Raw genomic sequence first — 26,457 nt, 5'->3', positions numbered from 1 at the left:
TCTATACGATAATACATACGTAGTAGGTATGGCGCAGCAAAACAAGAGCTCCAAGCTATAAGCTGTTTGCGGTCTGTACCTAATGTGAGTCGAGGCGCATGCTTCCCCTACTCTTAGGTCTTTGCGGGGTGCATATATGCTTCATATGTAGGTCTTCTATGCATGAGGTTTCGAGATGTTGTAGGAGTAAACAATAATACATACATGAATAGTTAATACGAGAGGTCACGTTTGGATATGATGTATTGTACCTGCAGTGCTTTAGGTGCCCTATGACGCGGCCTATGTAATAGCCTTTTCCAACGTTCATCGCAATTACCCAGAGCTTTTAGACCCGTGGTGTTGTAATACCTACCTCCTAAATTTACCTGAATGCCGAATTTCTGGAGCTTAGCTGCAGCTGTTCGCAGCATGTATTGTACATACAATACGTAGGTGCTAAAAATAATAACCGCCTATCTAGTCGGACTGTCGGAATAACAAGAGCGGGATTGCCTACCTTAAGTACCTTCTATATGTATGCATGACTATATGCAAGGGAGGTACGGTGTTGGTACTGTGTAGCACATGCTCCGTTGGCCGGAGCCGCGCCCGCCAAAGACGGCAGTCCCGATAGCTTAGAAAGCCGCAAAAGACGAAATGCTTGGCGTTATTGTACCATCTCCAACTCCCGTCAAATTGAACAGCGATGACTCTTACCCGCAGATAGAACATTCTTTATCATATTTGGCGAGCTTTGTTACGAGCGTTGTTATAGCCTGTTTGGATCAATAGATAATAATAACTCGAGCAATCGTGCGTGAATTACAGAAACGAAAAAAAAGGGCAAAAGAATAGACGAGGAAGCTTGACCCGAATACCAACCATGTCAGCCAACGGAGCGCCACCCGAGACGGACGAATTCTGGATCTTCGGTTATGGGTACGTTATTATTTCGGATGCTTCCCTAGCTTCGTAGCTTAACCTTACTTACAGAGTTGTAGAAGCTTGATATGGAAACCCCCTCCGCACCATGGTAAGATCCTGTACTAGAGCACTTTCCTGCTCACTTCCTTTACGTCAACATATGTGTCCAAGGCCGAAACTCACCGAAACTTTCCGGTAGATCGACGGGTACCCGGTTGGGTCACAGGCTATGTTAGACGGTTCTGGCAGGTACAGATTCCCTCACCTTGCTTGGCTAAGAATTATACGGCTGACATACCTTTAGGCAAGGTAAGCTTAATCAACCCCAGAGATCAGATCAAGGCAACCCGGCGCGCATGTACGGCAATGACAAGGGTCGGGGAGTTTAATATATGGGGGTTATATCATCTTCTGACACCAAAGAAATTTCCAGTCAGGACCACCGCGGCACACCTGAAGCCCCCGGCCGCGTCGTCACTCTCATCGAGCGGTCATTCTGGGAATCCCTCGTTGATTCGCATGACTCGGCGCCCGAGAAGGTATGGGGTACCGCGTACCGAATCCAAGCGGACAAGGTAGCCGAGGTAAAGGAGCACCTCGACATCCGGGAGATCAACGGGTACACGATCCACTATACGCCCTTCCATCCGGCGGACGGGTCGCCGTCCATCCGCACTCTAGTTTACATCGGCACCCCCGACAATGATCAGTTTACGGGACCGCTAGACCCGCAGGCCCTCGCCGAGCACATCTACGTTAGCGAGGGCCCCAGCGGTCTGAACGTGGATTACCTGTTGAGTCTGGAGAAGGCCCTTAACGAGCTAAGCCCAGAGAGTGGCGACGCTCACGTCACGGATTTGTCGAATCGCGTGCGCGAGATTGACCGCCAGGGCGAGATACATGTGGAAGATTTCGAACATCCTATCTCGCACCGGTTTAGGAAAGCGAGCAGCGTAGACGAGCAGGAAGAGACGGAGAAGTTGTGAATGATATCTTACAGGGGAGAAGAGAAATTGTAAAGATTTAGGTGCCGAGGTAAAGAATCACGTTAGGTGCTTAGGTCAAGATATTTAACAGAGAAAAGTGTTGGAAATCATGTCGATTGATCTGAGCACTATTGCTACAGTTCATTCCCGGCTTCGCCTTCCCCTATCCCCCTCCGGGATCGACCTCATGACGACTTCTTCTCGAGAAGGTTGAACTCTTCATCCTCAACTAGTCCCCCCCGTCTCTTTTCTTTTTCTTTTTACTTTTCTTTTCTTTTCTTTTTTTCTTTGGTCCTTCGTAGACTCGTAAAATGATAGATGACGTGGATATTCACGTTAATCATAGGGGCCATAGAGCCTCGAATAGAAGATGGCGAACGAGTGTATGTACATTAGTGAGTATGTCTCACTGTAATCCTCCCATCTCAGATATAGAGACTTTGTAGTTGAGGATGATTTAATGAAATGGCGACAAATGGGGAGTACCACTTTGGTCGTGTTGTGCATAAGGAGTGTCAAGGGTGTTGCGAGAACATCAGACCTCCAAGCGCCAATTTCACCGATAACGAGCGTGCCTTTTAGGCCAATTTTCTAGTAGATACCAACTCTGCATAATGTTGGTGTTGGGGTTTGGGTAGAACACTTCCTGTGTCGCTCACAGCAGTTCTACTGGTACGGCGGCTGCCCCTGAGGCGGTTGCTGATGTTGGGGTTGTTGACCCGCTTGCTGTTGGTCCGGATAGCCGTAGGGCGCATAGCCTGTAAGATTCGGTTAGTTTAAACATGTAACGATTTAAATTAAAACATTTCAAAGGGGCTTGTGTGTTTACCTTGAGGCGGGGGTGTTCCGTAACCGGGCTGCGGGTAACCTGCTCCGCGTCCGTAGGCCGGTGGGTACATCATCTGGTTCGGTATCCCGTACGCAATCGGCTGGCCAGCGGCGTACGGCATCTGAGGTTGCTGCATGTACCCACCCCTAGGCGGGTACCCACCACCCCGTCCGCTACCGCCTCGAGGACCAGTGTCGGATGCTCTATCGACACGAATAGATCGTCCATCAAATCTAATTTATTCAGTTAGATAAATCCCCGAAATAACGGGAGGTGGCACCTTACTCGATGTTGTTCATGCCCGCAATAGCTTTCTGTGCATCTTCCTCGTTCACATATCGAACAAATCCAAAGCCTCTGCTTCGACCAGTATCGCGATCTTTGACGACGACCTATCATCCGTTAAGTTAGTCCTGAATCAAAGTCTAGGTAGAACTTCCAGACTCCCATATCGAAGAGAGTGTGAGTGCTATAGAGAGATGATAATAGGACCACATACCGCTTCCTCAATAGGACCGAATTCTTCAAACTTCTGTCTGAGCGTAGCATCTTCAGTGTGCCATGCAAGGCCACTGAATAGAGGGGAACACTTGGATTAGCCAAGTATAAATAATAGATGGGAATTCTGTTTTACCATACCCGATGAATAGTTTCGACATTATTGGTGACTGAAGGATATCAACTCGAAAGAGTAGATCTGTATTAAATAAGGTTAATAATTGGCCCGTAATAATGATGTGCAGATCGGGACGGTTGAAGTAAAGGTCCACTACGCGGGTATATGTAGCGATTATATAGGTAGGTAGGCAGGTAGGTACCTGCACATATATACCCAAGATACGTGAGGCTGCCGTTATTGTCTAAGCAAAGTGGGAGGAGCAATCTGCAAGATGGCAGCAAGGGAGGAAGGAACTACTGGGTCCACTAAATGTACGGGAAGCAGGGGCGGGACGCGGAAGTGATGCACGAACGTTCTTTTGGAATCCTAGGTAAGCAGCAACCGTACAAATCGTTGTTGCCTTTGATTTTCGACTTGCAAACTTGACCAGTAACCAGCGCCGGAAGGTCTGCAGATGCCGGGGTCGAAGTGACGTATCTGATAGGTGCAAGGGTGAAGAAGTGAAAAGTATCGATTCGGTATTTTGGTACAGTAAAGATAACAGGGTTGATTGGAACTTATGTACGAAATGTAAGACCCAGGTGGCCGGTTAGGCAAGGATTATAAAAGTTGGTAAAGTAACTTGAAGGCGTTCTAGTGACAAATCGACCAGTATCTGTTGGCTTGAACGAGGAATGAAAGATATCTATGTACTCGAGGCCGCCTGATTTTATACAATATATTCTACTTGCCCCCTAAGGTAGGAAAAGCTGTCAGACAGCAATACTCAACAAGCGTATACCCACCCACCACCAGCAAAGAGAAGAAAGAGGAAACCAGCAGGGATAGCTTCAAAACAAGCATCAAACAGAGGAGGTGCAAATGACCTCGAATTGCCCTAAGGAGAGGGTATGAGACTCCACGCGGCACAAACTACATGTGCCAGACGAATTGCTAAGTCGGCTCTATCCTAAAATGGAAAGCCAGCAATCGGCGGGATGCTCGCTTCGTGTAGCCCAAGTTACTCGACGTAATGCGGTTGAAGGAGGCGTGTCGGCTTCGAGAACGATCTGCGAAGCATCTACTCCGACTACCTACACTAGGTAGGATATATGTACTCCACATCTACCTATTCCCGTTTAAATACGGCCGATCGTAGTTGTCAAGGTCTCACGTCCGTCACCTTAGGCAGTGAATAGTTGAATACTAGAGTTTCGTAATCCTTGCCTGGGGGCTAAAAAAAGAATGCTATAGTCTGTTCGCCATCTGTCTCTAGCCTATGATTTTCGGGCCCCAATGGGAATAGTCTTTTCGTTAAAACTTGCTGGGCCTGAAATAGCTGTAACGAGCTCGAAGAATATGAGGAAAAGCGCGATATCCAATCACGCAGGGGTGCCATTTTTGGACCCCTGACTTCTGTGATCGACCAATCGCCGTAGGACGTCAGTTCAAAACGGGAAGTCTTATTTGCTTGGCTAAATAATGCGAGAGAACATAGCGCCTCTCCATAGTCTCCCGAGGGGCTTGCTTATCCACAAGGCTAGGCCCTGCGTTAGTGTTGAAGACTATCGTACGAATAATACACACTAAGATGGGGGTGTTTAGTTAAGTCCATTAAAGGACCTCAAGACCTTGCAACACGGCAGAGCTCCGAAAAGAGCCAACTTAGAGGCACCGAGTATCCTGGTACGATTCGAGACGAACTAGGATGAAAATGTGCTGCATTTAGTTGTGGGCGAAAGTGAAACGACCAAATACCATATCCTAGGATGTACGCTCTTAGAGACAGGATGCAAAACTGTTTTTCTGCATTTTATCTGACTAGAACCCACATAGTTGTCCTTAATCGTTATACTCGGCCCTTGGGTGATGCTGCCATGTATTCCCAATCTCTCTGGCTTGGTATTATCTGCTTGGCGAAGAGAGTTGAGTCTAGCTCCATACTGTATATAACGTTATCCTGTGGTGAGATAGCTAAAGAACAATAATACTTTTGACATGGACTATATACACTCTATATAGGTACGTCTCGGTTGCTCGTACGAGGGTAAACTGTAAACTCCGTGATAGATGATAGGGTAGTATGGGATGTGGGATGTGGGATGTGGACATGTGGTTAAGGTAAGGGAGGGAAAATGATAGTAACCAACGACTATAAGTCTATAACAAATAGAAATCCGATAGCAGAGGAAGTTCGGCTCAGATTCGATACAAGATGCGTTCCGCGTACCTAAAGGCTTGTCCGCATGGGATGCGACGTTAGGTATGCAGCCGCGGAGGTCGCAGTCGATCATTGAGCAATTTGACCCAAATGCCGAGTCCACCGAGGAAGAAGACTTACAGCTAATTAGTTTTCAAGATGTTTAAGGCTGTATGTAATTGTACATAGGTATCGTTTAGCGCGACCTGTTCATGGGGCCGGCTGGCGCTCCGAATGTCCATTCCTTGACTTGGGGGACCTTGGGAAGAATACAAACACAGGGTAATGAAACGCGTTGGACCTAAGCTGAAAGAAGAAGTTTATCAGCAATCACCAGATCCTACCTGGCATTTAGGGACAAGGTAGTAGACACTTGACATGTGGTATCGATTGTATTCTACATATGTTACATGGGCAATATTAGAGATGCCAAGATGTGGAAGTTCAGAGTTCCAATTCTTTAGTGCGTCTGTATATTGATGGTTGAGGTGATGTAGTAGTGGTACCTCGATACCTCTAACTAAATAAGTAGGTACATATGGCGTACCTCTTAAACGGTGCGGGGTTGCACAGACCAATCAGATCAGTCGGGTTGCGATTTCTAACTCCCAATCCAGGGGCAATCAGGGGCCTTCTTGGCAAGGTTTCTCAGACGTCTTGGGATTGAAGGTTGGATCTTTAGCAGCAACATTACTACCCACAATGCACAACACGCCGCTGACATTGCATGCGGCTCTTACAACACGCATGCGTCAACCATCAATTTCCACGTAATAATTTTAGCATTTATAATAACCTATGACGACGATGAAAATCCAGGCTAGATCAATGATGAAAACTTGCCAAGTAAGAGCAAGCGCCGATCCAGCCCGAGTTCTAATTATAGATTAAGTACCTAGGTACCTACCTAGGTATCTCACATGGAGATTTGAATATTTGGTTTTCAAAAGACTGGAAATTCGGTAGCAACTCCATCCACACTTACATACATGTAGCTGATGCATGTGTCTACCGACCCTTTACTTAAATGTATTAGATCCAATGATGGATGTACATTGAGGGATATATTGGTGCAAATGTAGTTGATACATGCATGATAGGTATGCCTGGGTACCTGGTGCGGAATACACGGCCTAGAAGTGAAAATCCAGGAGGTAATACCTAACCTCAAACCCCACGTGAAGAGGTAGCTCCTTCTACTAATACCTCGTCTTAGGTACTTAGGTAAGGTATGCGCTTAGTAATTTATAGATAATATTACTTGCATAAACTTGAACTTGAGCTAAGTCTTAGGTTCCGCAGCCCTGGGATATTCCAACCGTCGTGCCGACAACACAACCTAGTCCCCACGCATCTCGTCTCGTCTAAAGTTGCTTTCCCATGGCTCAGAAATGATCTACCACACTACAGCTATACCCTAGGCTTATAATATGTAGACCTACTATTCTGACGTAATATCTTTGCTTTGTCTCAGGAGTCTTTTGCTGTTTCAACTCACATTTCGAGATAAGCTATTCGGAGGCCTCTATACCATATCTGCGTCACTCTTCACATCATCGCTGTCGCTATAATCGGCCGCGTAGCGGAAACAACTCATACAAAATGCCCAATAATAGATCACGTCTGAAACGTCCACGCCAACCCCACGATGATATCTCGTTTTTAGTAGGGTCAAACAGCGCGTCGCAGCCGCAACCACGCTATGACATTGTCGAAAACTGGCTAGAACAGACGGCGAGGCCAGATCCTCACCCCTGGCCTAGTACGTCACAAGGATATCGAAAAGAAACCCCAGGCAATAACTCCCCGTATAGACCACTTGATGCGACGTCCCCATACAATAAACGCCCTAGGCGTGTAGATCCGAGATGGAGTCCTCGTCACGACTTTCCTAGTCATTATATGCACCAATCAGGCCCTTCGTTTGAGACTTCGGGTCCAAAGGATTCGAGAAAGTCTACGCGAAGGCGGACGGCCCCTAGTGATAGTTCGCTTATCAGTGGCTTTGAGAATACTACGAAGCCTCCTAGCTATACCCCTGGCTCCGCTCAATGGAACCATGTGGACACTCTAACTACCAGAGCCCCGAGAGACGCGGGTTTGGTGTATCTCCATGCTTCATCGACCACTTCTCGTGCGGACGAACAGCCGAACTTCGAGAAAAGACCCAGAAGAAAGACTAGGGAAGACAAATATGAAACGAAGAAAAGAAAACGGACCCACGAAGAGGGAAGCACCGTGGACTATAGCAATCACCGGAGTAAAAAGCGCAAGAAAATCGACAAGAGAAAATCCATAGCATCTAGCAAAAATGTAGTGAATAATTTCACTTCCAATGCTGTTCTCAATGATCGCATTACGGTAAGGGCCCCGTCACATGTGAGAGATATTGGTCTAAATTACGTTTAGGTCCAACCGCATCTAAAGCCTGGTCTATTTGACAATGGAAGGGCATCGAAAAAACAGCCAAGTAAGGATATGCTCGAAAGATTATTTAGTTGCGAGAACCTAATTGAAAACAGTATCTGATTTGACCTTCTCTGACATGCAGTTTCTAAAGCGCCAGAGTAGTAACATTCAACCAAAAGTGTTATCAAAGTCCCGCCTGAGGGAGAAACGTCGAGAGGACCGAGAAATGGAAGAAGTATCGTCCTTTTTCCTACCACACAAAGCCGATAGAGATACTCCCGGTTTAAGATTTCGTAAGCCAGATACCAGTAGAAAGTACCAGGACATGGGACGTCACTTCGAACAGCTCATGCCCATCTGTGGTGGAAAACCTCCCGGATTGTCGCCTCCAAGCCATCATGGATATGCTAAGCATAGCCACATATCCCGAGCCCACGGTGAAACCGTCAATCCTGTCAGACCAGATTCCCTTGGATCAAATCCAGATGGAAAGGACACAGGCAGAGATACGACATATTTAACATGGTCCAGTAGTCGTCGCTCGTCGCCGCGTATTAATGAAGGGGACAGTCGTTCGAGTCCAAATGCGTCAGGTTCGGTCCGAACAACTATTCCAGAATCAAGGAGAGTAGATCTAATAACGACAGGAATATACAACAATACTAGAATGCCTTCATGCGACGATCAATCAATTGAACCGAGTACATCAAATAAGACAATCGAGATGGAACCACATAGCGTCCGCCACATGGAATTAGAGGGTGCCCATAACAACATGCATCAAGGTTCTAATAGATCTTGCAAGGTGAGGTATCGAGATCAAGCTATAATGACCGAAGATCCCCCTAAATGTTCAGAGTCACTAGAAGCTATCCAAATAACAGAAGACCGTCATGCGTCTAGGTCTCGAGGAGAGGCAAATGTGCACATACCACACATCTCTAATGATATTGACCGTCAGCAAATTGTTAGAGAAGTTCGTCTAACTCCTAACGAAAAGGGTGGTTCAAGGCAACACGTTGATATTCCGCGTAGCTTAGATGGCAAGCCTATCACTATTCACCAAATCCCCGAAGCCGCGGCTACACACGTAGATCAAAACTTAGAGAGACAGAAACAGCAGGCAAGCGACGAAGCATCTGTATCTTCTAGGGATGCAATGCCTCCTCCACCTACGTCGTATAGTAGAAACGCCTCCCTTGCTGTACCCCGCGTCGACGTGGAATTTAATGCACCGGGACAGAACACGGCTCCAGCTAATCTGGAATTTTCACAAGTTCCTTATAGGATAGATCATGATAAAGATATACAAGACTCCCAGGAATCCCTCGAAGGCTGTAAACAGGCGTTGTTATATGAGTCGGTCGCCAATAATGGACATACCCTGTTGACCTCCAATAGCGTTCCTTGGATACCTCAAAAAAGGCCATCGGCCCCCATAGTAGGAGAGAGAGTCGCCTTATTACGACCAAGCACAAATCCACCTACCTACGTAAATCAAGGTGAAGGGAGGTTAAGTAGAGGCTCGCACCAAAGGGATTTTGCGGGATCACAGAAACTTGAGACTATGGCCGAATTTATCGCCAGAATAGAGAACGAGTCACAGTGGCAACTCCCCCACCGCGGTTATGATAATCTAGGATTAGAGGAGAAAGCGTTAGACCTATCTTCGCTCGATAGGGGACTATCCCACGAGCAGCCCATAGTTTGCAATATGGAAAAGGAGACACCTCTCAACTTACCCCTTGATTTCGATCCTGATTATTTTGATCTAAGGCCGAGGACAACTGAAGCATGCGAGGAGGGTTTAGATATTGAGGCGCCGTATACCCAGCACAGGATTGATACTCCCGGGATTTTACCTAATATCACACAACCGTTGGAAGAATTCGAGGAGCGTCTCGAAATGTCAAGCTTCTGGCGTCCAAATCAGTTCTCTCGATTCTGATAAACACCTACTATACGCTAATATATTAGTACCATATCGCAATGTGCACTCACGTCTTTGTTAAGGTTAATATTCATAGGTGGTTTATTCAGGCTCTTGATCTTTCCATTTTTCTCGGAGTCCATCGACATCCAAGCCACATTTTTCCGCCCTGCCAACTATCGCCTTCGCCCTAGCGGCAACCGGGCGGTCAATCACTCTGCCATCTAGGCCCCAAGCCCCCCTTTTCTCAGCTGCGGCTTTCTCGTCCGCTATGTTAACCCTGACAGCCCACTCAAGCTCCTTCTCGGAGGGAGTGAAGTACCGCTGCACCATGTTGACCTGCGAAGGATGGATGCACTGCTTGCCATTGAATCCCATGGCCCTTCCGTTTTGGCACTCTTTTTCTAGCTGATCTAGCCCGTCCTTTTCCTTATACGATGTGCATGCTAAATCTATTAGACTAGGGATGCTCTCAACGCGGGCGGCCGTCACCAGGGCAGACCGCGCATATAAGAACTCGGACATATCCGGCGTCCGCGTGAGCGACAGGTCGAGGGCGAAATCTTCGGCCGCAAAGATTAGGCCGTTGAGGCGCGGGCCTCTAACAATGGACGAGAGGTTCATTATAGCGCGAGCCGACTCGATCATGGCCATAACCCTCAAGGGCTTCTCGCGCGCGTCTTTGAAGTGTTTATTCTCGAGGTTCTTGAGTATGTGGGAAACCTCCCTCAAGTCCCCGATGTTGCTCACTTTGGGCACGATGACGGTGTCGACCACGAAAGACGACGCGGCGAGCTTGAGGTCTTTTTCAATAAAGGGAGAACGGGCGTTGTTGACGCGGACGGCGATCTCGGAGACGTGAGGCGGCTTCGCGGGTAGACGGCGTAAGTGCTGGTAGAGGGCATCGCGAGCCTCGGCTTTGACTTCGGCGTTCACCGAGTCCTCGAGGTCGTAGATGACGGTGTCGACGGTGAGACCGAGGGATTTGGTTAGCATTCGTTGCGACGACGCCGGGACTGTGCTATCGGTTAGAGACGGGGGAAGACTCGGTTTGTCTACGTTAAGGTAGGTAGGTGGGTATAAATGTCTTACCGTAGAGCATAGCCCGGCGAAGGAAAGGGCTCGAACTGGCGGGCATGGTGCGTAGACTTGAAGACTCCCTCGATCTACTTAGGAGGTAGTTGTGGTAATTGGTTGCGACGTCGTTGTCTTGTTCGCCGTACTATTATTGTAATTCCTACCTACATACGAACTTTTTTTTTTTGCGGGGACCCGGTAGTGCACGGGCCCGCTAAGTGTGAATACAATACAATACACTATGTAAAAGGGGTACGTCTTATTAGGTATATCAAACAGCTTAAAGCTTTAATTATACAATAGTAATAGATATATTTGGGCTAAGCAACTATCATTTATAAATAATATATAAACTCCGGTAAGTTGTTAGTAATCTATTCTATAAAATATTTGGGATAAATTTAGTGTGTTAACTATGTTGATTATTCGATAAGTATCCTATATTGGGTACCTAAGACTAGGAGGAGTATTAAACGACAACAACAAGTATAGGGACAATAATGATTACCTATATTGTATCGTCGAGCTCCGTTTTAAATATCGTATTGCGCAGGTCTAGAGACCTTTTATCATAGCTCATCCGCGCTTAGTTGCATATGACAAGTTGGATCCAAGACGCGGAGCTACTCGAGCCACTATCTCATTACCCACGGGCTGAATTTACGAACAAAGATACAAACGAAAGAGTTCATAGGATTTTCGATACGTATTTCGAACAAGATTCGCTCAGCTCATGATCAAATTTCCAGAAAACCTGATCAGAGCAGTGGCAAGGTAGTGAGTGACCCTAAAAGATCTTGCGGAACCGGCTGATTCAACCCCTGCCCTGAGGTGGCTGCCTATGGTGAAGTTTTGGGACACGGGCTTCCTAGTTAAGTGCTCTATAGGGGTCTTACCGGGACGGGTCCGTCAAAAACTACTATGAAGACCTTCTCCTGTGGAAGTCTAGGCGTGGCTCCTAGACCGACACCCATAGACATAGATAAGAACTGAAGAGCTTTGAGTCGACTGCTTGGGAGCATCAACATGTATTTTCTGTTGGGCAACTATACGTGATAGATACAACATTCGATCTTGAGACTGGGCCAAAAACTGCACTATCCTCCTAGTGAAAAGCTCACTATGGGCCTGTCAGATGACAAGGATTACGATAGGTGTATGACATATCTACCAGCTAGTCATTCATTATGTTGTATATAAGGGGACCTTGGTTCCATCTTAGATTTAGGCAAGGGCAGGCGTTAGTAGTATTCCGAAATATATACCACATGAGCTATTCACCAGCTAGTCACCTGTCACTCCGTAGTGGTGATATACCAAGGGCAGCTTTTGACATCGACAAACGCGATAGAAATTCCGAATTCCAACACGATGGAGGAATCAATGTCTGAGTCCCAGCTAGATGCTGAGTTGAAGATAGCGATGCAATCACGAAGAAGGCAACGGAAACGAAAATATTTAGAAGCGTTGGAGGCGAGAGTAGAACCGGATTTTCACCTAACTGAGGAAGAAATGAATGATGGTGAAAGGGATAAGCAGCGACCACGACGAGGTCATTCTCAAATCAATTTTCCAGCCCTAAAATATAAGGGAGGGAGCAGGAACGATCTAGCGGTGTTTCTTACGAATCTGAAGGGGAGGTTTGCGCTATTAGCAGACGAGTTTCCAACGGATACAGAGAAAGTGGTATACGCAAGCACCTTCTTCGAGGGAGCAGTTAGTCGCCGGTGGATCCGTTTCTTGACAATTGAGAAACGTAATAACCTATCAAGTCTGACGTGGGAATAATTCGAAGATGGGTTGAATTCTGATATTGGTGACGAAGGAACATGCAGCTTATTAGCTCATTCAAAGCTAAATGCGCTACGCCAAGCTGAAGGAGAGAAATTTGACACATTTTTGGAATGTAGTGCCAGGGCCGCCGAAAGAATCGCTGCTACCGTTAAGAAACAGCTGGCAGGTTGCCAGCAAGATATTGTTGCTTCTGTTTCGTCCCTTGTTGAGTCATTGGAAAAGATCGTATGTGCCATTTTCCTAGCCATTGGGCCACTGCTAACTCGCTGTAGAATAAGAATGCTTTAATAGTCGATTCGGATGATGAGATGAGCGCGGCTGAAGACGAATAGACCGGTTCCTAGCCGGTAGATAGTTGTTTGTTGTGGATTGTGTGTTTTGGTTTTAGATACCCTGTGCTTTTGCTTAGTTTTAACTACTCTATCAGGGTATAGTGGGACAGTCCATACATGCTACTTTTATTATTGGAAGGCTTCTTGGAAAATAGAAGATTACTTACCTCAGTTTAGAGTAGAAAACACCACAAGGGTCAGGATGAGTAGGATCATTATGAGACGCTCTAGACAGCAAGGACGGCGCAGAAATAGTATATCATCATAACACCAAAATACCCTATTTCCAGCTGCCAGACAGATTTATGGTCACTGGGGATGATAAGGCTTGATATTATGATCTAGGCTTATTATAGCTACCTATACAGATATGCGTCGATTATTTTAAAATCAACCCAACTACACCTTACAATTCAATCATTCGCTATGCTAATCACTGCCCAGGAAACAGGTAAACCCTAGGTTTAGTTCTAGACCAATCTGAAACTGAGAATAACTACCTATGTAGGTATGTAATAAACCCTATGGTAATAGACCCCTGTCGTCCATATTTAGAACAGCCCTGACTCTGGTTCTTCTTCTGTTCCCCTTTCCCACGGCCGTGGGCAAAGAAGGAACAGTTTGAGTTGGACACTTTAATCTACGAAGATGCTGACACTATCAATAGCTTATAGTAGCGTGCTATGCTACAGCTTACAAGTACGATTTGACAGGGCCTACTTAACTAAAGCCAAGGCAGGATAGCGGATGAATTCATTACTAAGTCGCAAGATCTGGTTTGGTACCAGTGACGTGATGGCTCGAAGCTTGGAAGGGGATCGAGGCGTGTGTAAGCTACCTATTGCGGCGCTCGGTGCTACTCGCTAGGCCTCAAGTCGGCGTTTTTACTATGTAAGCATTCGCCGGAGTGCTCCAGTAGACTCCCGTAGTGAGCTGGAACCGTCTAATGCTACATAAGTTCCAAGACGCTCCGAAAGGAGGAATCCGTCTAAGCTCCGTCCCCAGCCGGGTGGCATACGACGTGATCTAGATTCCCAGTCGGCCATTTCCTCCAACATCGGGAGACAATGTGGGCATACCCGGGTCGTCGAGACCTGATGTCAAGCTTACGACGATTTCATTATAGACTGTCGAAAGCCACGAGGAAGACCAAGCAGCGATTGGATACCGACGCTCTAGATCTGATCTATATCGTTCGATAGGCGGCCGCTCGTATACTTGTTGGCGGTTTCCGTGCTATCTACCTAACGTATGGTGCTATACGGCGATCCTAGTCTTACCATGTCGTAGTGCATTCGCAGACGGATTGCGGCTCCCCGCATGTCAGCAATATGCCGTCCTAAGAGTTGCGTCTCTTGACAATTGGTGTTTTGTTTGAAATTGAGAATTGGCCTTCCACAAGCTTTGGTGAAAAGCTTCAAATATCGGTTCTCTACATAAAAAAGGGTTGGACCCTGGAAACAGACGATGTCACGTTAGATCTATTTCTGGCATATTGTATTTTCCCGAAGCAGAACTCTCGGGACGAGCAACCAGCTTCCAACCCCAATGCAGCGACGAAGCCTTATACCAATCATTGATCTAATGGCGTGACCCTTGACCATTAGGCCCAAGTAACCTAGAATATTCTCTATGTATTAGACCAGCCTCGAACGGCCAGTCTCCTGATTCTGCTTCCGGACTACAGTGTAGTTTTTCCTTCAATCCCCGGTTCGAAGACTTGTCCAGATTTTTCCAGATTCTCGGTCCTGTCAATCTTGCTATGTAGTCCCCTGCATGAAGCTAAACATATCGTGACACTTCGACGATGCTCCCCTACATGGGCGACGACTATCTCGAACCCACCTGCTATGCTACTGCATAACATAGCAGCTTGGGTCGGAGCCGTGGGTTATGTTGCTTGATGGATAACTTCACGCAAGCGAAAGAGTCTAAACACTCGACTAGGACGAGCTCTAGAAGTTGACGTATCCAAAAATAGAGAATCTCGAAATGACGTCTCCTTTCTGGCGACATCAGCCTGCGCTCGAGCCGAAAGGGATATGACCACAATTCACTCATTTTCTATGATTGACGGCTATCAGCGAGATAAACGGACGACCGGCAAAGACAAGACTTGGAAAGAATCATGAAAATGTCTTCCCATACGTGGTTCGTGAGTGGTTCGTTGGGTAGAAGGACTCGACCCGGTTAAAATCCCCTTCACCCCGGGTATATTGTGTTATCTAAGGCCCAGCCGCGCCGTAGCTCCAATATATCGATATTAACAATAAATGAACTTAATCTTGTTTCCAGGGAACGACTAGACTCTTCTTATCTCTCGCGGAGGAGGAGGGGCTTATGACGAATTGTCTTGGGAAAAGCTTTTTGTATAAATGTGGGTGATGACGGCGACGATCAGGGCATGTTTTGAGAATATTATCAAACAGACCGACAGCAACATTGCAACGGCATCAAATACTTGATTATTAGATACCTGCCTATACTTCAATCTTCGCTCGGAAAAGCAGTTCGCCATGTACCGTGTTGGCATTACCGCCCTAGCCCTCGCGGCTTTGGCCTCCGCAGCCCCCATCTCCGAGCCGTCGAAGACTACGGAGCAGAGGGATTTTATCATTCCCGACCCGAGCGGCTGGCTCCCAGGATCGGGCAGCCCGCCACCGCCGACCTTCACCCTCCTACCTCCCATCACCGGAGGCTTGGAGCCGTCGACTAAGAAGCGCCAGGACACCGGCGTGATCCTCCCACCTATCACCGGCGGCCTCGACCCGTCCGACAAGAAGAAGCGACAGGACACGATCGGAATCGGCGACGGAAGCTCTGACCCTGTTAAGGCACACATCAAGGCTCTGGAGCTCGAGTACGAGGCTTTGATTCACAACTTCGGCACGAACCCGCCCAAGCCAGTTGCCAAGCGCATCGCCTCCATCAAGGACGAGCTCCTGACCAAGTACGGCATCAAGATCATCCAGTCGCCCGACGGCACCACGACCACCTTCGTGCCCGGCAAGCGAAGCGTCGTCGACAACGACTACGTTCCCGGCGGCCCCTTCTTCCCTCTACCGGGCTTTCCCGGTGGTCCGGTCACCCCGGACCCCGTAGTCCCGGGCGGCCCTATCGAGGTCAGCGACTAGACGGAGGCGCAGCAGCAGCAGCCGGAGAGTGGGGGATTCCCGTACCTACTGAATAGGGGCGGGTGTTGGTTGGGTGGAGGGAGCTTTTTCCTTGTACGAAAGAACGTCGAACGCGAAAAAGAAAAACCGAGCGAAGGGATCTAGGGGCGCTGGCGATATTCGGGTTGCTATTTTCCTTCTGACGCTTTCAGATCCACTTAGATCGTTACCAATAGTTTATGATGTAGTAGTTTTATTATTATTATCTTAATTCTATTGCGGATCTGCCTGTGTACACTGTTGATACTTCGACGCCCCCCTTATCTACGCTGACCTTCTCGTTGGTACCGAGTTCTAGAACGACTTGTGACCCTGAATTTCGGAATGGTTGCGTAATGAGCTATTTGTGAAATGCCGGTAGTAATATTAGCAGATGAAGATGGGATTGGCTCTGTGGATGTCCACTTCGATATGGCTCCATTATACTAGTATATCTTGAGTAATGGTCTCATACACTAAGATCGTAGGGCTGTTAGAAGCTTCAAACCGGCTCTCTTTCGGTCGAGGTTCGGTGAGCTTTCAGCAAACGCTAATACCCGCCCTTACCGGTGTTCGCAGCATTCCGCTGTTATGTAGCTGACTCTCTGAGACCAGCCCAGTTAAAGCCCGCCACAAATCGTGACTCTAGGCATAGTTCCGCATCTCGGCGGGTCTGCTACCGCCTTGGTGGGAACCGAGCGATCCGTTATTCGGTCCTCGGATAAGGAGACGGCAGCGCTCCCACCGTTTTTACGACGGCGCGAGTGAGTTCATCTTACTGGACTAGGACAGCGCGGAAAGTGAGGCCACAGTTGGTACATCGATGGCTAGATTTCTTCCAGATGTTCTGCCCAACCGTGAACTAATTACGAGGGGAAGCGCCGGAAACAACTACATGATGGTTCTGACAAATAACCAAGTGACGTCTCCAGTAAATATGTATTAAGAGGTTATTAGACACCCACGTACGAGGTACGGCGCCAGGGCGCTAGAATAATTAGACTAACAACAAGATAAACTGCCGTACGGCGCCGCTGGGACTCGAGCCTAACAGGCTGGCCTAACACCTGATAGCTTGCCCAGTTTACCAAGTCTGGCAGTATGCTGTACCCCTTCACTAGTGACATTAGAGTGATGCTACTGTAGCTAGCTATGTAATGACTACGGTGAGCTTAACTGTAAATTATTAGAGCCCACAGTATCGGAGACCGTTCCGAAAGCAAAACTCACCGCTCCCTGCAATAGTATCGAAGCCATCTGACAACAAGATGACCCACGGGGAAAACCTTAAGGCTTTTTGAGTTGTCACTTGACAACTCTAACAACTCTAATGGGAAAACCCTCATCTTGTCACTTGTGTCAGCGTCTCCCTTCCTCCAGCAAATTGCCGACCGGAACGTATCGATAATTGGAACCAAGTACACATGGCAACATGACGGACAAGAAGTATGACGGGATGGAAGAGTTCACCGAGAATTCCACTTGAGGCTCGTGAGAGCTTGGTGTCTAGCTTCAGGCCGAATCTAGATGCGATTAAAAAGTGCCCGATAGTAGACACTATTCACCAACCCACATACCAGCATACTATGCACCAAGTGAGCTGTTAGTCGGAGCGTGGCTATATCGGCACCCCTCCCCCGAGGGATCCAGTGACCCAGTGACCCAGCGACTATGGAGTCGAGCCTGACTTCTTTGCGAACCGGTTCGCGCAGGAACCAAAATAGACTCCACGATTTGTGTTGCCTGGGGCGGAACATCGATATCGAGCATGCCGCAAAAGATGGATCCCTAGGGCCTAAACCATATTGTTGTCACGATCGTCAATCCTACTGTCGATACATAGCGTACCTAGGTATGTAAGGCAACCCACGACCTCTTTATCCACAGACTAATCCACATGTCTTTCACGTGATGAATAAGACTGCTTTCCCGCTTCATGACACCGGGTTCTCCAACTTTCCGGTTCCAGACATGGATGAGCCCTGAGTGGGCCACGTTGATTGTAGGGTCTCAGCCGAAGGGCGAAGGGCGAAGACAGGAAAAAGCAAGTATGGCATGTCACGTTGTTGTTGTTGCTGTTGTTGCTGTTGTTGCGCCTGTCTCCCGTCATCAGAGACATATATTGGTCTCACATATTGAGGGAATACCGCGTGGTATGGAAACTTCAACGGCGAACAGACGCAGGGCTATGCCGGACGCCACGATGATAGGGACGGATGCTAGGCGGATGGCAACTTATGATGACCCTTAAGGGACATAGATATTACATACGTGGCTCTATATACAAGCAGCCTCGGGCGATTGATTGCTGGGACCAATCAATATCGAGACATGAAGCTTTGCCGGATAGACTACTGTAAGACACTCAGCCTCAGCGCGTACTACACACCATGATAGGTTTCGGGAAGACACGCGTATGTAACCACCAGGCTGAGATGGTAGTATATGGTAATGAGGTATGTATGGTGGTATATGAACGGCAAAACTGTCTTACCCATCCCACATCCCACTGCTCCCTTAGTTTTCATAGGTAAATGGTTGGCAGAGAAAGCCCAGAGCTTCGACCCGACACACAGTTGTGCAGCTTGGTCTCACCCACAAGAATTCCACTTCGGCGCGTGACCCAACGCCTTCAGGGGTGGAAGGGAGGAGAGATTTGTTACTTTTCTCGAATTCATTCTAGGCCCCATGTGCCAAACAGCTCGTGAGATGAGATACGGATTGGATGAAATATGCCGAAACATGTCCTGCCCACACGGAGCCGCAAATGGCCTTCGTGTCCCTATGTAGGTACCTAATGTAAAAAGCAAAAACAAAAGGCGTCCCATTGGCGTGGGGAGTTCCCCGGCCTTGGGTTATAATACTCGTACTATAACGTCGCCACGCTAATAATATCGAGACACGACCATCTTGACCGTGTCGCCGGCTCCGCTACGCAACTCCACCGCCTCCGCATCGGCATACATAAGAACATAGGAGCGGAAACATACCTGGCCTAGTGTAGTGTCCGCTGCGCTGTAAGATGGGGGAAAGACAGCCCTTTCCCGCCGCCTCGTTCGCTTAGGTATTCATCTGCCGTAGGGCACGATACCCATCGCCTAGACGCATGAATGTGCTGAGACAAATATTACAACCATAGGCGGATGCCGTGGAACGCCCTGACATGACTGACATCGCTGCTTACTACAAGTTCTGCCTGGGACTTCTGCCTGGGACTTTGTCGAGAGGTCCAATAAGACTTGATAAAATTGTCTATTGCCTCTCATGATTTCGCTTAGGGACGCATGCACAACAAATACGGACAGAATTGGGAATTCCTATTGAAGCGTCATGTAAATACCTAGTCACCGCACCTTGGGTAAAGAGACACGCAATCATTATTAGGCCCCCTTGCTGTCGACTGAGCCGCTTGATTACTTGTCTAGGAAACGTATTTGACCTGATCAGGACTTGTCAGTGGGGAATGACAGCCTACTTTGGGAACGTGTGGAGGGTCCAATGTTCTCAATGTTCTCCCAAGAACCACGACAAGAGAGATTTCAGGCGCCTGATGAGGGTCGATTTCGACGATAGTCTCCATTTCCGATAAATCGTGCTTCGAAAGGATTTGTTCTCTACATACATAGTAACCTAACCCTAGCTCACGTTCGCCTAGCAAGCAAGATGAGGCCCAAAAACGCATGGACAGCCCTAATCCCTATGTAATGACAGTCTTTATTTTAGCGTACCGTAGTTCCCCCCATCCGCCCCCTCCAGCGTAGGAGGTATCAAGATGACACGCAGTTGAGCAGGATCAGGTGCCACGACTCGAAAAAACTACGTAGACTGTGGATTTTCTTTTGTGCCGTACTATCTAGCAGTCTGGCTGTTCTCCCTTGTGGAGATGAACGTGAACTGTCCAATGGGTATCACGACCGGGAGATCATAGATCGAGCGATTTGATTTGCACCGCCCCAATATCATAAGTAGGTATTAGGTATGTATGTATGTTTGTATGTATGTATGTAGAATAGGTAACTCCCCCTTTATCGAACGGGACCACGTCACTACGTGCGCATGTCCCTCCTCCCCCACACATGTGGGCATAAACTCTCTTTGCTGCTCGTTCCAGCCTCGGGCCAAAGCCAGCCAGCTAAACCTTACGGGTACCCAGAGATGACAGCGGGTTGCGGGTTGCGGTGTGGAGGGCTGCGAGCCACCTTTTTGGGTTGACGATGCCCTCATCGAACCGCGAGACTACCGACCTGGGTAGAGATCAGGACCGCGCGACGTCGCTCCGATTTGCTTGCACATTATTTTCGGGTCCTGGTTCTTCTTGTTCTCGCCGGCTCCATTGCCTTCTACGTAAGAATGGTCTACCTAGGCCTGCCAGCCTGCTTACCTACCTAAGTCAGGCACGCGTTACGGAGCACATTCACACGTATGTAGCGGTCGAGACGACGTCCCAATATGGGACCATGGGTACGTGATGGGAAGTTGACGAATGATAAGTTGCGTTTAACCTATGTACGTCCTGGCAAATAAACATGACAAAGTACTATGCAGAGCGCCTTTTGTGCCTGCGCCATGCGAACCCAAGGACCTATGTTCTGTATGTGCTCCGTAATATCGAGTCTTCCGTTAGTATTAGCATTGGCAATAGCATCAGCATGTGTGAGCATGTTATGAGCATGTGTATGTAGTATTTGTCTGTACGAAATGATTGTGCCTCTCCACTCGGAAGCAGGCGGCACTGTGACAGTGATCGTAAGCAGGCTTTTGAGCCTTTCGATCCAATCTCCGCCCATCTCTCATCAAAAAAACCCTCTTCTCAATATCACCCATATCACCCCTCACAGCCCTCGATGAGAGGACGGTGGAAATGTGTGGGTCCCAGTCGCGATGAAGCCTTGGAGGGGTTCTCGAGGACGGGGGACACAGCGCAAAGCACCAAGACATGAGCGAGAGAGCAGAGGGAGAGGAGCAAAGACCTTTCACCGCCATGTGCCAGTGAACCCAGGCTATCGGTCCAATCACCACTTAGAAAGTAAGGGAAGGCCGACCCATCACCATACCTAAACCATCGACTTGCATACGCATTTCGGACTAGGGACATGGACCCCGTCGATGCTGATTCGCTCTAGGCGAGACGGTAGGGAGACGAAGGGAAATGCGAGAGAAATCAAGGAAAATGAAAAAGAATAAAATAAAAAATAAAAAAAAGGGCTGCATATCACTCATTCCCTTCCCACACACCAACGCACCGGGAGCGCGCTAGGCAGAGTCGAGTATAGAAGAGTTAGATGCACTGCAACATAGGAAAATCATGACACCTTTGACAATGCTACGGAAGAGGGCGCAATATTTCCTCTACGTTACCTACCTAACCTACCTACCTACCTAGCTAGGTAAACAAGATTCTCTCTCTCTCGACCACTTATATCCTCCAGGTATGTATGGAAGACAAGAGAAAAAGAAGAAAGCGTCGCGCAGCACCCCCGAGCTACTGCACGACTTTGACACTTACGCGCAACACTGCGTCCAACGCAAATAAGGCTGGGCTCCTGTTTTTTTCTTCTTTTTTTCTCTTATTAGTAGTATTCTTTCCCTTTCATTTAACCAACCGTGCAGTAGCCGAGATGGGCTGGGCAGGGCACCGTAATGAGGTAGGCATGTATGTATGTATGTATGTAGCGTGATGATGGATGGATGGACTGACTGCCCCATATCGTGACAATTTTCCAAGTACCAAGGATCTGCGCCTGGCTCTTTTTGCGCCTAAAAACGGGGAGCCGTCCCATAGTCCAGAGCCCAGCCCATCCCATTTCCCATCCCATTTCCCATCGTACATACATACTAGTACGTAGCAGCAGCCCAGTAGATGAGATAATAGAATGAATGGGCTGTTGGTAAGGGAGGGGGGAAGAGAGAGAGATGAAGCCCCGAGCGCGGTTAGCCAGCTTTACAATATAGCGACAATAGTAACAAATAAAATAGTAAGTTTTCATATTAGTTAGTCTGATGTAGTCGCCAAGCCCAAGGCTAGTCGACAAGTCCAGCGGGCTTAAATCGCTTTCGCCAAATTAGCAAATTTCGCAAGGCTGGGCTGCCTACCTTAGGATAGTTTAGGTTCATAGCGGCCGGGCCGGTTAGAAGACGAGATGAGGCGGAAGCGAAATAACAAAGCGCCCAGAGGAAAATGAGAGGAAGGGCGGTCGGGGCGCCGTGGGAAATGGGGGGGAAGGGGAAGAGAAAGAAAGAGAGGGGAGACTCGAGAGAAAGAGGGAACAATTTCTTGGCTCCGCAACCCTTAGGACGACCGTAGAAACCGTAGAAACCGTAGAAACCGTAGAAGGCTAATGCAGGCTTGCAGGTTTGCGTTGCATCGACGGCAGAAATGTGATTATGAGAGCAGAGCAATCTGCAAGTCGATGCACACTCGCAAGCCCTGCCCTGGTAAAGTAAGGCGAGTGGCGTCGGCAGCTTTCGCCCAATCAGCGTAACGAACGTGAAGCCATCACTCCTGAGTCCTGGCGCAGATGTCAGTATTCTCCTCATCATCATCATCATCAATGGTGCTGTTGATGTTTTGGTGGTTCGCTGTCTTGCTGTTCTAGCAAAGGTTTCGAAGGGGCTGAGGTGAGAATAGATTCCACCAATAGTAGTAAAATTATGTAGAATATGACGACCCTTGGACATCTATGACATGGTTAGTCTAGGGTCCTTAATAGCGAATAGTTAAGTGAGACTTCTCATACAGAATAATGCCTGGGACAACAATCACGAAGCACTGTCACTTGTGCGCAAGTTAAAAAGCTAGCCATATTTTGGTGGTTATTGCGACTGCTCGCAAAAACATTGTATTGGTTTGCTGAGAGCCTATAGATGTATGCTCGTCTCCAAAGGCTCCCAAGAGGATCACCGTATCTGATCGGTGTCCATAGGTAGAACGTATAATTCTGCGCCAACAGATGTTGTTAGGCGCGGTATGTGGTGGGTTATTGGCCCCCGTCTGGTCTATTCAAAATCCAGCTTCATATCCATCCGTGACTGGTCTCGATAAACTTTTCCCAATGGCTCTCGAAATTCAAGATCCATAAAGCCTTTGTGTATCCAATAATAAAAGAAAAACGTTGGTATCATCCAAGCGAAAGTATCGACATCCCCCTTTAATGCAACCCGTGCAATAACGACATATTAGAAAAATAACAAGTTTGTGCAGAAATAGCCTCCCAGCTTCAAACATCTCCTGTTGTATGTTTTGCGCCGTGTAATGATGCTTTCCCGTAGCAGTCCTGGATTGTAAATAAGATAATGGCTCCTCCTTTGGTCCTTGGTCTTATGGATTGATCCTCATCTCTCAAATCATCCCACCAACTCCACGCTGAATAAACAAAGAAAAGAACATGACGTTGAAGTAAGTACAGGTTTGAAGGGCATAAGATGCTCCCAAAAAGCGCCGCGTCTGTGAACACGACTTTTTAAGCTCCATTTTTGGGCATGGAATTCCGGATATATTCCCACGGCTCCAATAAAATGTGTATTATAAACGTAATATCAAGTTGAAATGGTTTTGTCGAAGTTTATCCTTGGGTCTTGGGAGTCCGGATCCGTGGCTAGGCTATCCATGGTATAATACTCCTAATGGCCTATGTCCAGGTATCCGGTAATACAAGCCAACATGACCTTTGGGTTAAAATGCATCATCCAAGGCAACAGGGCAGCTACACATAATCAATGCAGCTAATAGCAGCCTTGGAAGTTGGAAAAAAGAGGAACTTGTGGATGGAAAGGAATGGAATGTATGGGTGCAGGTTGTGTGTACCTATTTACCACTTCCCAGAAATATGGAAAGGCAAACTTGGTTGGCGCACAGCTAGCCTGCACAGGAACTTGAACTGCGCAAGGCTGACAAGGCTCGATAGGGCCTGAGTATTGCGGGACAAACTCCTGTGGAAACATAACTTTTGATTCTTCTGAATCATACAAATGGGGCTCCTGGGTAGGAGGGATCTCATCCTCCGTGATAACGAAGTCGTCGTCGTCTATGTCGTCGATAGTCGAAACACTCGAGGTAAGAGATCCATCGTCGGATGAACATATGGACTCCGTATCGGAATCCGAAGCGGAGGGTGATGGTGGCGAATCGTAGCTCAAGTCTTCGACAATGGCTTCTTCGCAGTCAACGTATTCGATGGGCCCAGGTGAAGTGGGCGGTGTTGGGAGCGCTGCCTGGGGGGCAGGCGCATTAGGTGAAATCGTAAATCTGGAACAGGCGAGGATGCTGTTCCGGAGTTCTGGTAACGTAATTCTGTGGTCTGGGTTGCGGGTAAATATCCGCCCTAGTATATTGTTGAGGTCATCCGACAATGGCAAAATAGTCCGTAGGAAATCCTGACTCCTGGTGTAGGCACGATATGTGGAATCTTCAAAGGAGGCTTGCTTCCACGGATTACGACCACAGGTCAAGTTTACTAGGATAACACCAAGGCTCCAGACATCATTTGGGGCGCAGTAATAAAATGGCCTTCGGGATGATGGGTCCAGACATTCTGCGTGAGAGAAAACGAACTAGTTAGTACATCCCTTAAAGCAAAAAGGTTCCCGACGAGTCTTTACCTGGTGACATATAGAAAGTCGAACCACATCCGTAATCTTCGGACCGGTCTGATGAGGTCGCCAAGCCGAAGTCTGCCAACTTTACCGTGTCTCCCCGGTTCGAAACTAAGATATTCTCGGGTTTTAAGTCGCGGTGGTAGATCCCCAGGTTATGGCAGTGCTCAACGGCGTCCAGGATCTGCAGGAATACGCTCTTGACCAATGCATCCTTACCCACATATTGTCCTCTCTCTGTGATATTGAGGAAAAGGTCACCTTCTGGGCAATACTCCAGGATAACATATATGCAATCCGGGTCGTCAACAATCTTGTGCATAGAAACAACGTTGGGATGCGCCGAGGCCATATAGTGTAAGCGTAGTTCCCGGTGCTGAAAGGCAATTTGCCGTCGATCCAGAGGCGATCCGTCTGCGTTGAATTTGCTGAGCGTCTTCACTGCATATCGGACTCCAGTCTTGACGTCGACCGCCAGGTAGACCACGCCATAGGCACCGGTTCCAATAATCCCTATCAACTGCAGACTTTCTCCAAGGAACTTTCCTAGTCTATCTTCCGGGGCAACTGGAGTGTATCGAGGTTGGCAAACAGGAGGCACAGCTAGTGGTGGTTGTTGAAAAGCACACTTGGTGTTGTCGTAGGAGGGGGATGCCGGAGGCGTGGGATACCCGTACGCTGCCACATTATGCATGGTATGCGACAGACTATGGTCCTCTCCTGGTAAAACCGGGACTGGATCTTAAAAGGCAACAGAGATAAGGAAAGGAATCAAGAGAAAACGGCCTTCTCTACTGGAATAACGTCCTCAAACCAAAAGGCAATATCCTGGGAGAGAAAAATCCACGGAAAGTCCTTGGGCTGTAGCTAATTTATGTTCCTGGGTCGTATGTAAATGGCGTCGAGTTAACGGGCCATGGATTAGTATAGAAGTCGCCGTGTAGGGGCCGGATGTCGACGGCCAGTAGTATAGAATAAGGGAGCGTTGATGGCGACGGGTTATTATGGCGACGAATCCGAGTTCGAAGGGGGTAGTGGTGAGGCAGAAGGGCGAGTAGCTTTTGCAATGAACGGAGGTAGTGAACGATGTGAGGTTGAAGCAAGGTGCAGACTGGGAGGTTGATGTAGATATTGAGATAGCGGGCATCAGGGGCCTGGGTCTTTTGCGTGTTTGGAGTGGCTCAAGCAGAAAAGCCCCGGCCACCTTGCTGCTTGACTCTTCAATCCACAGTGATCAATAGCCAGCTCACATCCATGTCTGACCTACTGGTGCCACTTCCCACGCATGCGCTATTCTTGAATTCGGCGCGCTAGCGTAGCTGTGAAGGCGGCCTGGCGAGGGTGGAGCTCACAGGAGAAGGGGAGCAAGGGGAGGTGTCAAGAATGGGACCAGTGCTTCTAGGGCGCTCCACTAGGAGGGATGGATAACCCAGCCCGAACAAGGACCAAGATCTTCGTGGCTCGTCGTAATATACGAAGACAAGGATGGTCTGACACACGAAAATAAATGGTCCACTCAACGGCCTAAGGTGGGCCATTGCTACCCTAATAGAGCCATATCCAATATCTAATACCACGCCCAAGATCCCAGTCGAGCTAGTCAGAGACCGAGCCGAAGAGAAGGGGGGGCGTGCGTGTGATCTTGTTGATAG

The 26,457-nt window shown here is 48.1% G+C and overlaps 8 protein-coding genes across 8 annotated transcripts; 4 read left to right on the top strand and 4 right to left on the bottom strand.

Annotated features, from left to right (window-relative positions):
• Positions 1-580: 580 nt before the first annotated feature.
• Positions 581-2,060, top strand: F5Y00DRAFT_7059 (ChaC-domain-containing protein). Its single transcript, XM_048014038.1, has 5 exons — positions 581-921; positions 987-1,015; positions 1,106-1,155; positions 1,211-1,215; positions 1,340-2,060. Exons 1-5 carry the CDS (start codon positions 866-868, stop codon positions 1,890-1,892), a joined length of 693 nt encoding a protein of 230 aa, XP_047870360.1. The 5' UTR covers positions 581-865; the 3' UTR covers positions 1,893-2,060.
• A 165-nt stretch (positions 2,061-2,225) lies between these two features.
• On the bottom strand, positions 2,226-3,477 carry F5Y00DRAFT_7093 (uncharacterized protein). Its single transcript, XM_048014040.1, has 5 exons — positions 3,361-3,477; positions 3,221-3,293; positions 3,007-3,113; positions 2,722-2,954; positions 2,226-2,650 (listed from the first exon to the last, which is right to left on the bottom strand). The coding sequence occupies exons 1-5, from the start codon at positions 3,378-3,380 to the stop codon at positions 2,559-2,561; spliced, it is 525 nt and encodes a 174-aa protein (XP_047870359.1). The 5' UTR covers positions 3,381-3,477; the 3' UTR covers positions 2,226-2,558.
• Positions 3,478-7,035: 3,558 nt separating this feature from the next.
• On the top strand, positions 7,036-9,918 carry F5Y00DRAFT_7030 (uncharacterized protein). The gene is made up of 3 exons (XM_048014030.1): positions 7,036-7,880; positions 7,929-7,989; positions 8,042-9,918. The coding sequence occupies exons 1-3, from the start codon at positions 7,122-7,124 to the stop codon at positions 9,874-9,876; spliced, it is 2,655 nt and encodes an 884-aa protein (XP_047870358.1). The 5' UTR covers positions 7,036-7,121; the 3' UTR covers positions 9,877-9,918.
• Positions 9,789-11,047, bottom strand: F5Y00DRAFT_7036 (beta subunit of citrate lyase). The gene is made up of 3 exons (XM_048014033.1): positions 10,951-11,047; positions 9,930-10,874; positions 9,789-9,842 (listed from the first exon to the last, which is right to left on the bottom strand). Exons 1-2 carry the CDS (start codon positions 10,994-10,996, stop codon positions 9,961-9,963), a joined length of 960 nt encoding a protein of 319 aa, XP_047870357.1. The 5' UTR covers positions 10,997-11,047; the 3' UTR covers positions 9,789-9,842; positions 9,930-9,960.
• Positions 11,048-12,306: 1,259 nt separating this feature from the next.
• Positions 12,307-13,061, top strand: F5Y00DRAFT_256921 (uncharacterized protein; the record flags this gene model as incomplete). The annotated part of the gene is made up of 3 exons (XM_048010484.1): positions 12,307-12,691; positions 12,761-12,954; positions 13,002-13,061. The coding sequence occupies 3 exons, from the start codon at positions 12,307-12,309 to the stop codon at positions 13,059-13,061; spliced, it is 639 nt and encodes a 212-aa protein (XP_047870356.1).
• Positions 13,062-15,350: 2,289 nt separating this feature from the next.
• F5Y00DRAFT_7008 (uncharacterized protein) lies at positions 15,351-16,345 on the top strand. Its single transcript, XM_048014025.1, has one exon. It carries the CDS (start codon positions 15,578-15,580, stop codon positions 16,193-16,195), a length of 618 nt encoding a protein of 205 aa, XP_047870355.1. The 5' UTR covers positions 15,351-15,577; the 3' UTR covers positions 16,196-16,345.
• A 5,717-nt stretch (positions 16,346-22,062) lies between these two features.
• On the bottom strand, positions 22,063-23,475 carry F5Y00DRAFT_6793 (uncharacterized protein). Its single transcript, XM_048014004.1, has 2 exons — positions 22,951-23,475; positions 22,063-22,891 (listed from the first exon to the last, which is right to left on the bottom strand). The coding sequence occupies exons 1-2, from the start codon at positions 23,014-23,016 to the stop codon at positions 22,235-22,237; spliced, it is 723 nt and encodes a 240-aa protein (XP_047870354.1). The 5' UTR covers positions 23,017-23,475; the 3' UTR covers positions 22,063-22,234.
• On the bottom strand, positions 23,476-25,807 carry F5Y00DRAFT_6792 (Ran1-like protein kinase). Its single transcript, XM_048014003.1, has 2 exons — positions 24,812-25,807; positions 23,476-24,744 (listed from the first exon to the last, which is right to left on the bottom strand). Exons 1-2 carry the CDS (start codon positions 25,497-25,499, stop codon positions 23,936-23,938), a joined length of 1,497 nt encoding a protein of 498 aa, XP_047870353.1. The 5' UTR covers positions 25,500-25,807; the 3' UTR covers positions 23,476-23,935.
• Between the last annotated feature and the right edge of the window lie 650 nt (positions 25,808-26,457).

The sequence above is a fragment of the Daldinia vernicosa genome (assembly GCF_022497035.1).
Source record: "Daldinia vernicosa strain CBS 139.73 unplaced genomic scaffold F5Y00scaffold_1, whole genome shotgun sequence".
In the NCBI taxonomy this organism is placed as follows: domain Eukaryota; kingdom Fungi; phylum Ascomycota; class Sordariomycetes; order Xylariales; family Hypoxylaceae; genus Daldinia; species Daldinia vernicosa.
This window is presented reverse-complemented; position numbering and strand designations above follow the sequence as displayed.